Source organism: Lipotes vexillifer, unplaced genomic scaffold (assembly GCF_000442215.2).
Source record: "Lipotes vexillifer unplaced genomic scaffold, Lipotes_vexillifer_v1.1 scaffold1329, whole genome shotgun sequence".
Lineage (NCBI taxonomy): Eukaryota > Metazoa > Chordata > Mammalia > Artiodactyla > Lipotidae > Lipotes > Lipotes vexillifer.
This window is the reverse complement of record NW_006797566.1, coordinates 281,137-293,829: the sequence shown is the minus strand read 5'-3', so window position 1 is coordinate 293,829 and position 12,693 is coordinate 281,137. Positions and strand designations below refer to the sequence as shown.

The 12,693-nt window shown below is 44.1% G+C and overlaps 1 protein-coding gene across 1 annotated transcript in view; it reads right to left on the bottom strand.

Annotated features, from left to right (window-relative positions):
* GARIN1B (golgi associated RAB2 interactor 1B) overlaps positions 1-11,340 on the bottom strand; it is a 13,906-nt gene extending 2,566 nt beyond the window's left edge. Inside the window, 6 exon segments of the mRNA XM_007469726.1 lie at positions 149-161; positions 1,580-1,613; positions 4,241-4,362; positions 8,560-8,812; positions 9,788-9,972; positions 11,092-11,340. Of these exon segments, the coding sequence (XP_007469788.1) occupies positions 149-161; positions 1,580-1,613; positions 4,241-4,362; positions 8,560-8,812; positions 9,788-9,972; positions 11,092-11,340 (856 nt within the window).
* Positions 11,341-12,693: the final 1,353 nt, after the last annotated feature.

Sequence of the window (12,693 nt, the reverse complement as noted above, 5' to 3'; positions counted from 1 at the left end):
GGGGGGGGATGTGATATAAAAATCAGATTTTTGTTTTTTCTTGAAAAATCAGAGTATCTGGCAACCCCAGGCTTGTGTTGCAGTGTGGCAACAATTAGTTGAAGCTTTAATTGAAACGTTCACTTTTTCATGCCACTGTCCCCACCACTCCCTATTGTCTCCTCAATGCTGAAACCAAGTGTCAGCCCAGCTGTTGTTTTACCAATGATAGAGTTGAGAGAAAACCCAGCCATTTCTTATATCTATGACACTTAGACTCTTTACACCTCTATACCCCCTGCAGATGTTTGAGTTGCAACCCCTGGTTTGGATAAAAGTTGGCACAGCTCCCCTGGGATCTACACATTCCTCTAAATCTCTAAATATAACATGATATTCTGGCTGCCTCCTGAGCCAATTTGGAGGAGTAATTTCTTAGTGGTGTGGTGCACAAATATTTATCGAGCTCCTATTGTGTTCCCAGCCCTGTGCTTGCCACTGTAGAAATTCAGAGGCACCAGAAAAATTTAGTATTCGTTGAAGAAACAAGACTTAAGCCTATGAAACAATCAGGGATAGTATGTTGTGTAAGAGAGGTTATGAGCAAGGAGAGATTTGTCTGGGCAGGAAGGTGTCGTGAGTGGACCTGAAAGGTTAGGTAGGATTTAGGGTGGCATCAGGAGGGAGGGAGGAGTGGGGGATGAATAAGGCATGGGGAAGGGTAGCTGAGGTTTGACCAGAGCAGAAGATTTGGGCTGGAGAACAGGAGGAGTCAGAAGGCTCCCATATGAGGAGGGGACAGTGATCAGGTGAGATGGGTACGAGGGGAAAGTTCATGCAGGATCATTCATGCCAAAATGAGTGGATCTGGGGTAAACTAGAACCCAGAAAAAAATCGGGAACAGGGCTGCTGTTTCCAGAATGGGTCATGCTGTCTCACACAGACTCTGCGTCTCTTCCTAGAAACCCCGCCTCATCCTCCTTGGCCAGCCCACTCGTACTCATCCTCTCTGACTCAGCTCAGACCCCAGGCCTTCTGGGACAGCTTCCCGGGAGGAGGGAGGGAGGCCTGCATTTGTGCGCCTGTGGCACCCCAGGCTCGAGCTTTGAATGTTGCCTGGAAGGAGAGGTTATGTAATTTGGGGATTTACCCATCTGACTCAAAAATTATAAACCCCTTGAAGGGGGTGCTGTGTCTTTCTTCACTGTGATTCCAAAGCCTTCAACAGTGTTTGGCACTTACCAAGTGCTCAGTGCATGCTTTTGAATGAATAAATGAATGAATGAACTATAGCAGAAGATTCCTGCCGTGGTCCAGGCAAGAGATGATAAAGTGGACTAGGGTGGGATCTGTGGGAGTAGAAATGAAGTAAAGAATATAAGAAACATTTGAAAGAAAGGAGTTAATAGGATTTGATGCCAAATTGACTATGGTGGCCAAAGATCCCGGAGGAACTCAAACTAAGGTACAGGAGGATGACGGCAACCCTGACAGCACCAGGAAAGTTGGGGTGGGGTACTAGAGGCAATCTTACTCCTATATCTGCAGAGCAGAAAATTCTCTGAGACAAGGGTGCCCCGTGCCCTCCGTTACCTGGACTGTCCTTTTTTTTCTCTTTCTGCTGCTCCTGGAACTCCAGCCATTTCAGGATCAAGGAAATGGAAGTCAAAAGGAAAAGAATAGAGCATGAAACTCTCATTTTAAATCTTGTTTCTAGTTATATTTTTCCTGATGCAACAAAAGCTTTAGAGGCAGATATAAATGTGAAAAAGGCCAGCTGTGACTATATTGGGTGGGTGTGACGCATATTAAAGTACCAGAAATAAAAATAGGGAAGGGGGAGGCGGGATGGGGTGGAGTTTGGGCAGCAGAACCCAGGCTGCTGATTTTGCTGAGGTGGAATGGGTGTGACTCCATCTGTTTGGTCCTGTGTCTTGGCCATTTATTTTATTTGCTGTATGTTGCATGTTGCTGCCAACGTGCAAAAACTGCTATAACCGCAGCCAGACTAGAACCTGCCTAAATGAGGAGAAAAATCACCACTCAGGGCTTCATGCTGAAAAATTAAAGAGAAGAAACTAAATGTCTGTACAAAGCAATTATTGAGAGAAGGAAGCAAAAATTCAATGTTCCCTGTTTCTCACATCCCCCTGATCCGTCTTGCACATGACAGCCCAGACTCGGTTGCCATAGCTCCCTGGCTGGTCCCTCCACACCTAGCCTCCCTCTCTTCAAATCACTGTCACTGCAACAGCCAGCATGACCTTTGTAAAATGTACATGGGATCACGCCACTTCCCTGTTTAAAATGCTGCTAAGGCTCCCATTACACTTAAAGTCTAAATCCATTTGCGTGGCTTCCCAGCCCCTGCCTGGCTTGGTCCCTGCCCATTTCTACGTATGTATGTCGTCCTACCACCATCCTCACTTCCATACTGGCCTTCCTTCCCTTTCGCTGCACTCACCAAGCTTCTTCCTCAGGGCGAAGCCTCATTTGTTCCCTTACCCTGCACAGCTTTCTCCACCCTTTATCTGGCTTGTGCATGTTTCTCCTTCAGGTCTTTGATTCTTCTGACCTCCTGGAGATAGTAAAAGCTGTCTGTGCCAGAGATTGCCAGTAGGTCCCGAGCATGCCCTTTTCCCTTCTCCCTCCGGGGCAGAACATCTAATTTTGTGTTGGGCCCATGGCTATGTGGAATGGAGGCTGCATTTCCCGGCCTCCTTTGCAGCTGGGTGTGGCCATGTGACTGAATTGTGGCCAGTGAGGTATAAACAGAAGCCATCCTTCCCAGAGTAATAAAGAAAATCTGTAAGTTAACATTCTGAGACAGTCAAAATATCTTGCTATTAGATATCAAATATCTTCCTCCATTAGAGTCCAGGGCTCTCCAGCTCAGCAATGTGACATCTTACCATCTTACATCTTCCTTCATTACAGATCTCTGTATGATATACAGAGTGACAACTACAGTATAAATTCTTTAACAGCGGGCAACTGACAAGTCTTTTTCTTGTGTTAATAGTTTTTCTACTTCCAGCTCAAGTTAGAATTAAAAAAACAAGCTAATTTTTTTCTTTTTGTCCGTACCTCGCAGCTTGCGGGATCTCAGTTCCCCGACCAGGGATTGAACCCGGGCCCTCGGCAGTGAGAGCGCAGAGTCCTAACCACAGGACCACCAGGGAATTCCCTACAAGTTAATATTAATTGAGAGTTTATTACATCCTCCTGTAAATTTGCTGAGGATGGGCCAAGCACTTGATGCATGTGAGCTCATTTAATCCTGACACTATCTGCTTGAGGTTGGCAGTACTGCAATTTCTACTTTATAGGTGTAAAAACCGAGGCCCAGCAGAGTTAAGCAATATGCCCCCAAGGGCTCATAGAGTGGTGACTTGGGCCCAGGGTTGTGTGAGCTCTTACCCATTATGAGAGACTGCACCCTCTGCGCTCTCCTGGTTTTTAGTTTATTACTGGCATTCACAAAGAAAACTTTCTTTTGTTAAATTCTGTCTCTGAGTTGCTGGTCCCTGTTATGACAAAAATCTCCTTCTCTCTGACACCTCGTTTTTCTCTCCTGGTGACATTTACTAATTTTTTTCTGTTCTTCCTTTTCTTTGACACCACAAATCAAGTTCACTAGGACCCCGGTTCCCATTTTATCTTTGCTCTCTGGCCGTGGTGCCCTGTGGTCTAAGTGCTCTCGACCTCTGTCTCTCTCATACCAACCAGTCTTAAGACGCAACCCTAAGTCATCTGTACATGTAAGGACATTTCCTCAGGCATGGAGAAGACAGGCCTGCATGAGGGAGCTTTCCAGAAAACATTAAAAACCAAAAAAAGTGACTATAGAATCTCCATAAAGTTCAAGCAGAGGCCAGGTAAGTAGGTAAAGGAACCCAGTGACAGATGATGACATTTTAAACAATGTTTTGATTGATTTTCTGTAGGACTGGAAACTAGTTTAGAAATTAGGTTTTACTTTTCCACCTGTGTTACTAATTTATTCTTAATATTAAAGAAGGTACTTTTCATTTTTTTATAAAATTCCTCCTCTGGGGTCAAGCCCACGATGCTTGTGGAGAAGGAAAATTAGGCAAAGAGACCAGGAAAGGGCTGCACTGAGTCAAGAATACAGACTGGATACTGAGGGGCAATACTTCGTGCACCTCCCTGTGCCCATTAACCAAGATAACTTGGTTTCTGGATCTCCCAGCGCAGACCATCTGGGGACGTCGTGCTGGCTGGATTTGAGTCATGTACCTGAGCTGGCTGTGCTGGTGCAAGTCGGCAAAGATCTGAGAGAGGGCCTCACTCTCCCCCTTGGCCATCAGCTGTGTGAGGCTCTCGCTGGGCTGGGAGGCTTGGAGTTTCTTCTGCACTAACTAGATGGAGGGAAGAAAGCAAAACCAGGTGGTTAAGTTCTCAGCGTCTCTGCATTTTCCTAATATCATGGTTCAGACCCTAAAGGTTAGAACTCAGCTGTCCTATCAGACAGAGCCATGCCAACTGCACAGAGAGGCAATTCTGAGGCCATATCTGTTTGTTTATACCCCCGTACTGTTATAAATACCCTTTGGTGTCCCAAGAATAACATTGTCTCTGAAAACTTTAAACGTAATTTAGTAGATAAGCTATTCTTATTAACATACCTTAATATGTTATTGAATAGCCTATTAATATAAACTTTAATAAAGCTTAGGCTACTTGGTTTTATATTTAAATGGAAGGGGATTAAATGTTTATTGTAGGAATTTAATGTTTTTCAAATTCATTTCTCTAAGAAATATCCTACGTTGAGCTACTTTTTATGCCAGAGTAAAACTGCCTTTTTTTCCTGTTGCCTGTGATACCCCACAGATGCCTCAGTTGTGCACACTGCTCATACCCATTCAATATTTATTGAATATCAACTACGTGCCAGGCACTGGGGAATTGAAGTGAAGAAAACAGATAAAAATCTCGGCCTTCATGGATTTTGTGTTGTAACTCAAGTCAGGCTTCTGTTCATTACACTATAAGGCCTGGGGCAAAAAGGCCCAGGTGGCTTCCCTGAATTCTATCAAATATTTAAAGAAGTAGTGACACCAATCTTCACAAACTCAGAAATAGAGGAGGAGGGAACACTTCCCAAATTACTCAGTAAGGTGAGTATTACGCTGATACCAAAGCCAGGCTAGCACGAGAAAACTACAGACCAAATATCTCTAATGAACATAGATGCAAAACTCCTTAACAAAATGCTCGTGAACCAGAGCCAGTAATATATAAAAAGGATCGTACACACCGTAACCAAATGGAATTTATTGCAGGAACACAACGCTGGTTTAACATCTAAAAGTGAATTAATGTAATATACTATATTAATAGAATAAAGGACAAAAATATGGGATCATCTCAGCAGATGGAGAAAAAGCATCTGACAAAATTTAATACCCACTCATGATAAAAATTTTCAATAAACAAGGAATAGAAGGGAATTTCCTGAACCTTATAAAGGGCATCTACAAAAAATCCCATGGTTAACATCATACTTAATAAAAGACTGGATGTTTTTCCCCTAATACCAGGAACAAGGCAAGGATGTCTACTTTTGCTATTTCTGTTAAACATTGTACTGAAGGTTCTAACTAATGCAATAAGGCAATAAACCAATAAATGGATCCAAACTGGAAATGAAGTTAAGCTGTCTTTATTCGCAGATGACATGAATGTATGCACATATGTAGAAAATCCCAAGGAATCCACAAAAACTACTACAACTAACAAACAAGATTAATACACAAAAACCAATTGTATTCCTGTACACTTTCAATGACTGGTGCAAAAATTAAATTAAGAAAACAATTCCATTCACAATAATATCAACAGTCAAATACTTAGGAATATATTGAACAAAAGAAGTATAGAACTTGTAAACTGAAAGCTACAAAACATTGCTAAGGGAAATTAAATTAGATTGACATAAATGGAAAGACATTCGATATACATGTATTAAAAGACTCAATATTGTCAAGATGGCAATTTTCCCCAAATTGATATATAAATTCCACATGTCCTTATCAAAATTCCAGCACGCATTTTTTTTTTTTGTAGAAATCAACAAGTTGATCCTAAAATTTACATGGAAATGCAAAGGATCTGGAATAGCCAAAACAATTTGAAAAAGAGCAAAATTGGTAGATTTACAACACCCAATTTCAAAACTTACTATAAAGCTACATTAATCAAGACATTGTGGTATTGGCACAAGAATAGGCAAATGAATCAATGGAACAGAATTGAGAAGCCAGAAATAGATCCTTACGTTTATGGTCAATTGATTTTTTGGTAAAGATGCCAAGACAATTCAATGTGGAAAGGATAGGCTTTTCAACAAATGGTACTAGGACAGTTGTATATCCACATGCTAAAAAAAAAAAAGTACTTAAAGTACCCCTACCTCACATCATACAAGAATATTAATTCAAAATGAATCAGAGACCTAAATGTAAGAGCTAAGTAGAAGAAAATATAGGATAACATCTTAGTGACTTTGGGTTGAGCAAAGAGTTTTTAGATACAACACCAAAAGCCTGATCCATAAAAGAAAAAACTGATATACTGCATTTCATCAAAATTTTAAACTTTTGGGCTTCCCTGGTGGTGCAACGGTTAAGAATCCACCTGCCAACGCAGGGGACACGGGTTCAAGCCCTGGTCCGGGAGGATCCCACACTCTGCGGAGCAACTAAGCCCGCGCGGGGCAACTACTAAAGCCTGCGTGCCTAGAGCCCATGCTCTGCAACAGAAGAAGCCACCGCAATGAGAAGCCCGCGCACTGCAAAGAAGAGTGGTCCCTGTTCACCGCAACTAGAGAAAGCCTGCTGCAGCAACAAAGACCCAACGCAGCCAAAAATAAAAATAAATAAAATAAAATTTTAAACTTTTGCTCCTCAAAAGACATTAAGAAAATGAAAAGACAACTCACGGACTGGGAGAAAATATTTACAAATCATACATCTGATAAAGGACTTGTATCCAGAATATGCAAAGAACTCTTACAACTCAATAAGAAGAAAAAAATCAATTTAAAAATAGGCAAGGGACTTCCCTGGTGGTCCAGTGGTTAAGACTCTGCGCTTCCACTGCACGGGGCCTGGGTTTGATCCCTGGTCAGGGAACTAGATCCCATATGCATGCCACAACTAAGAGTTTGCATGCCACAACTAAGGAGCAGGCGAGCTGCAACTAAGAAGCCGGCCTGCCTCAACTAAGACCTGGTACAACCAAATAAATAAATAAAATAGATATATTTTTTTAAAGTTTCAAGAAAGATTTGAATAGAAATTTCACCAAGAAGATATATAAATGAATAATAAGCCCATGTAAAGTTCAACAGGAAACCCTAATTAAAAACATAACACATCCACTAAAATGACTTTAATTAAAAAGATAATACCGGGCTTCCCTGGTGGCGCAGTAGTTGAGAGTCTGCCTGCCGATGCAGGGGACACGGGTTCGTGCCCCGGTCCCGGAAGATCCCACATGCCGCGGAGCGGCTAGGCCCGTGAGCCATGGCCGTTGAGCCTGCGCGTCTGGAGCCTGTGCTCCGCAACGGGAGAGGCCACAACAGTGAGAGGCCCGCATACCGCAAAAAAACAAACAAACAAAAAGATAATATGATAGTTTTATTTTTGTTTTTGTCTTTTTTGGCTGTGTGGCTTGTGGGATTTTAGTTCCCTGACCAGGGATTGAACCCAGGCCCTCAGCAGTGAACAGAGTCCTAACCACTGAACCGCCAGGGAATTCCCAACAATACCATTGCTGGTGAAGATGCGGAGAAACTAAAACCCTCATGCATTACTGGTGGGAATGTAAAATGGTACTGTCACCTTGGAAAATGGTTTGCCGGTTTAAACATAAACTTACCATATGACCCAGCAATTCAAATTCCTTGGAATCTACCCATGACAAATGAAAACATACCCTAACATATATCTATACAAAAACTTGTACACAAATGTCCACAGCAGCATTATTCATAATAGCCCCAAACTGGAAACAACCCAAATGTCCATCAACTGGTGAATAGATAAAACATGGTATATCTATACAATGGAATACTATTCAGCAACTGAAAGGAAGAAATCATTGATAATCTGTGACTCTACCCTAGAGTTGGCCCCATGCTATGATATGGATGAACTTGAAAAACCTTATGCTAAGTGAAAGAAGCCAGACATGAAAGCCTATATATTATAGGATTCCATTTATATGAAATGTCTCAGAAATATGAGTAGAGATTGAAGACAGATCAATGGCTGCCTAGGGCAGAAAGTAGGAACAGGGAATGACTGCAAATGGGCACGAGGGAATTTTTTAGGGTGATAGAAATGTTCTAAAACTAGATTGTGGTGATGGTTGCACAACTCTATACATTTACTGAAAAATTTGAACTGTACACTCAGGTGAATTTTAATCAGTAAAGCTGGTTACAAAAGGCCTAAGGCAAGGCTTCCCAGGGTGCCCCCGTATCAGCTCACCGAAGCTCTACAGCTCAGCTCTGACCTTGGCTGGAGGAGCCAATGGTGCCCACTTACCTGTGAGTCTCCTGAGGGACTGCAGCTGTTCTTGGGTACCAGGCAGTAAGTGACGAGAATCCTAGGGTCTTTGGTGGTGATGGACAGGCCCTTCTGCAGAATTTGAACCAGTCGGATCCAGAAGTGGAAGACAGTCTGAGGATGGTCAGGGTGGAGCCTTAGGTAGTAGATCTTCTCCGTGACTGTCCTCAACCACAGGACACGTTGAAAGTGGTCACAGACCTGGAGCTCCACAAACTTCAAAGGGAGAATCCTGAAGGCGTGAGGGAAGACACACATTGACAACCCCATTGCTTCCGATCCAACCCTGTCTTCATTAAAAGGAGGAGTGTCTCCTTCAGAACTGAGGCTTTGGTGGGTAGGAGAGAGAATGCTTAGCACAGTAGTGCTCAAACTTTGGGGAGATCAGATTCACCTGGGGAGCTTGTTTAAAATGCAGACGCCTCAAGATAACCCCAAAGATTCAGATTCAGTAGGTCTGGGGTGAGCCCCTGGAATCTGCATTCTAACCTCTACCCATCCTGCCATGATTCTCATGCTGGTGTTCCCTGGATCCTGCTTGAGAGGGACAGCCTGGGAGTAAGGTAGCTGGGATCATAGGGCTTTTCAATTTCCTTCTTGACAGCACAACAGGAGCTGGGTCCCACTGTCCAGCTTGTCCATTCATTGACCTCAATGCCTCCATTACTCTTCCCAAAGGAGCTAAGATTCAAGGAGCTGGCTTTGGATCTAGTATTAGTCAGCTGGGTCTGGGCTGTACTTGCCATAGGTGTACCTAGAACATAATGGAGAGGTCTATCACTGAAGCGACGTGGAGCAATGAAGGGTTTACTTGGACTTCTGGGAATATCTAGGGATTCTTGAGATATCCTACAGAAGAGGCTCAAACATCTAAAAGGGCCGTTTCATCCCCAACAAGCATAATGTTACAGCTCCAAGTGAGACTTCATTCCACTCACTTTACCAGTAGGAAGACTGCAATGCAGCAAGTAACCTGTGACTCAAAAATTATTTGAGTCTAGTTAGTTGCATAAGGACTAGAACCTGCATCTCCCAGCCAGTGCTTCATCTGCCAGACTGCCTGGCTTCCTTGCCCCTTGGCCCAAAGTGGAGAGATTTCCTAAGAATTCAGTGCAGCGAATGCAGCGAGAAGGAAAGAGGGCGTGTAGACTGGCCCTCACTCCTGTCCACTTTATGGCCCCCCTTTGCCCCACTTCAGGATGCTTACCTCTTCAGGATGATCTTGGGGGCTGTAGTTGGTTGGTTCCATGTCTGCCTCTGCCCATGGTGCCATCTGACGTTGGCCATGAAGAGGATGTTGGGAAGAGGCAGGCAGGGCACAGAGGAGGTCACCCCAAGAGCCATGGTGTTGGAGGCTTTGTAGATGCCTATCCAGCTCCTGCTCTTTTTGACCTGCAAAGCAGCACCCCCAGGGCACAGTCTGAGCACTGGCAGAAGCAGCAGTATGTTTTAGGCGAGAGTTTCTCAGACTCAGCACCATTCACATTTTGGGCTGGATAATTCTTTGCTTGGGGGAGGAGCTGTCCTGTGCATTGTAAGATGTTTAGCAGTGTCCATGGCCTCTGCCCAATAGATGCCAGGAGCAATCTCCACCCTCCCCTCATACAAATTGCGATAACCCAAAATGTCTTCAGACATTGCCAAATGCCCCCTGGTGGCAGGGGCAAAATCATCGCTTGCTGGGAACCACAGTTTTAACCTATATTGGTTAAACAACTGTACCAGTATTTACTTTACCTACTATTAGCAATTGCCCACAAGAGTTTCTTGACGTGTGTCACACTTCTGTGAATCCTCCCCAGACTGTTTCCTGGATTTTCTTTGAAAAACCTGTCCTTTGGCACTTTCTTGAGGGCCCCTATTATCTCCTGCACCTTTTCTGCACTGTCAAATCCCTGTAACTTCCAAGTTCTGTTTATTCTGGTTTCCATCTGGCCTGAGGGGAGGCCAGACAAGGAAACAAAAATGCACTGAGTGCCGTTGCACTAAGGCCTTTGCCTCCTGTGTTTCATGGAATAGCCAGGTCAGTCCCACCCTTTTTACAATAGAGGAAACTGGATTCAGGGTGTGCAGGTCACCTTCCTGATGACACCTCCTGATAAGAAAGCAGTGGACCGGACTCTGAGCCCAGATATCTCTGGGCGTCCAGCTCCTATTCTTTCACCCACCACCGTTTCTGTTCTGAACCCTCAAAGGGCAGCTCATTTTACTGCCTCTTTGTTCATCTGCTTTGAGCTGACAGCCTGGAGGAGGAAGTAAATTGAGGGGGGAAGCTACCAAATCTTCCACTCAGAGCAGACAACACTTGACCTCTCTCCCCAGAGTGACTGCAGGAAAAAAACCTATCTGGAGCTCTGCAAAGTCAGGGTCAGATGGGGGTAGCCTTGCCTTAGGTTCCTCTCTTTGCTTCAGTTGTCACTCCACTCCAGTTCCAGGGACAGACTCTCCGTCACATTGTGCGAACAGATTTAGAGGAATCAAGGAGTGCCATTCTGAGCGGCCCAAGAGTACCTGGACAAAGTTGCTTTCAAACACCACTGATTCAGGAAACAGGTTGAATTCTGGAGAATGAACCATCTGGCAGAGCAGTCCCTCCTCCACACCCAGGCCCACTCCAGGATTTGGTTCCCTATCCACAGGAAAGAGGTCCCTGAATTCTTCCCAGGTATTCAGGGAAGGGAAGGTTGGATAGGATCTTGTGACTTTCATTGTCTTCTTCGATTTGTTCCAAGTCTTTCTATGTGGAACTGATGACAACATTTCCGCACATGCTCAGGGGCCTGCTGCGCATTTGTCCTGGGATCTCTCTCTTCCCTTCTGGCCTTGGGCAGCTGGCCAAGGCCTGGGACCACCAATCAGATCACAATGATGAATGGATGACATCATGAAAAACCAGGGCAGGCCTGCAGGAAAGGGAAACGCAGAGGAGCCTCCCTTTTCCTCCAGAGTGCTTTTACAGCTTGTTTAGTGCCCTGACAGGCCCCAGCCCTTCTCAGGACCTGAGCTCCCCCAGAACTTGCTAAGAAAGTACTGAACCAGGCACAAAGCAAAGAAGGAAGGCTGTTAGGAAGCTCCTTCTTCTAAAAAGAAAATACCCTCCCTGCCTTTCAACCCTCCCTTACTCTGAATGCGACTACCCCCAAAGAGTTTTTTTATTTATTTTTATTTTTTATTTTTCCCCCAAAGAGTTTTAAAGGCTGTTGTCAATGTAAAACCCAGCCTTCCTGAGCTTTGTACCATGTGGGCCCCACATACCCTGGTTTATCTGCAGTAGCCTTTGCTGTTTCTGGAAGGAGTTGAGGGGCTGTAGGTGCCTGCTCTGTGTTCTCCTACAGCTGGCTGGCTACTTCTGTGGGCCTTATTTCCCTGAGGAAGTCACACTGAAGAACCGTAGAAACAAGTAGCTTCTTACCCAGAGGCTGGCTTGATGAGGGTACCAGCTGAGAGGAATAGAATCCCAATGAGCAGCTCTGCTGGATCAACAAGCCCAGGAAGAAAGAGCCCAGATCTTGGGGTGGCTAGATCAGAGGCAAAGAACCAAGCAGGCTGACTGCTATTCATCAAGTCTATTTCAGGGAGAAATCACTTTCTAGTTTGGATAAAATTCCAGAATCTATTAATCATCAAGGTACATTCACCATCAAGGTTAAATACAGTCAATTTAGAAAAGCAATTTGACAACCAACATATGCAAAGTACAAGCATGGAGGTTTATTTTTGTGTTTCATTATCAAGTCAGGGAGAAGGCTGAAAGGTCACGAGGCTTCCCTTATCTGATTCCATCAGCTCCCTCTCTGAGTCGTTTCCACTTCGCCCCTGCTCTATCGGCTCCCTCATGGCTAAAGCAACTTCTGCACTCACGTTCCTTGTTTTCTTTTGTTTACCATGTGGGAGAAATGTCCTCTACGGTAACATTCTCTAAGGATGGGGTTAGAGATTGCATCCTGTGTTTTACATTTCCCTGGAAACAACATACAGTACAAAAGTGATGGCAGTTAATACGCGGATATGATGCTTTTCACAGTTAAAGCTTACCTGCAACAGTAAATCTTATTGGTTTAGATACATGGTTTGGATATATTTGGCCACTGAGACATTCAAAAATTCCCTTCG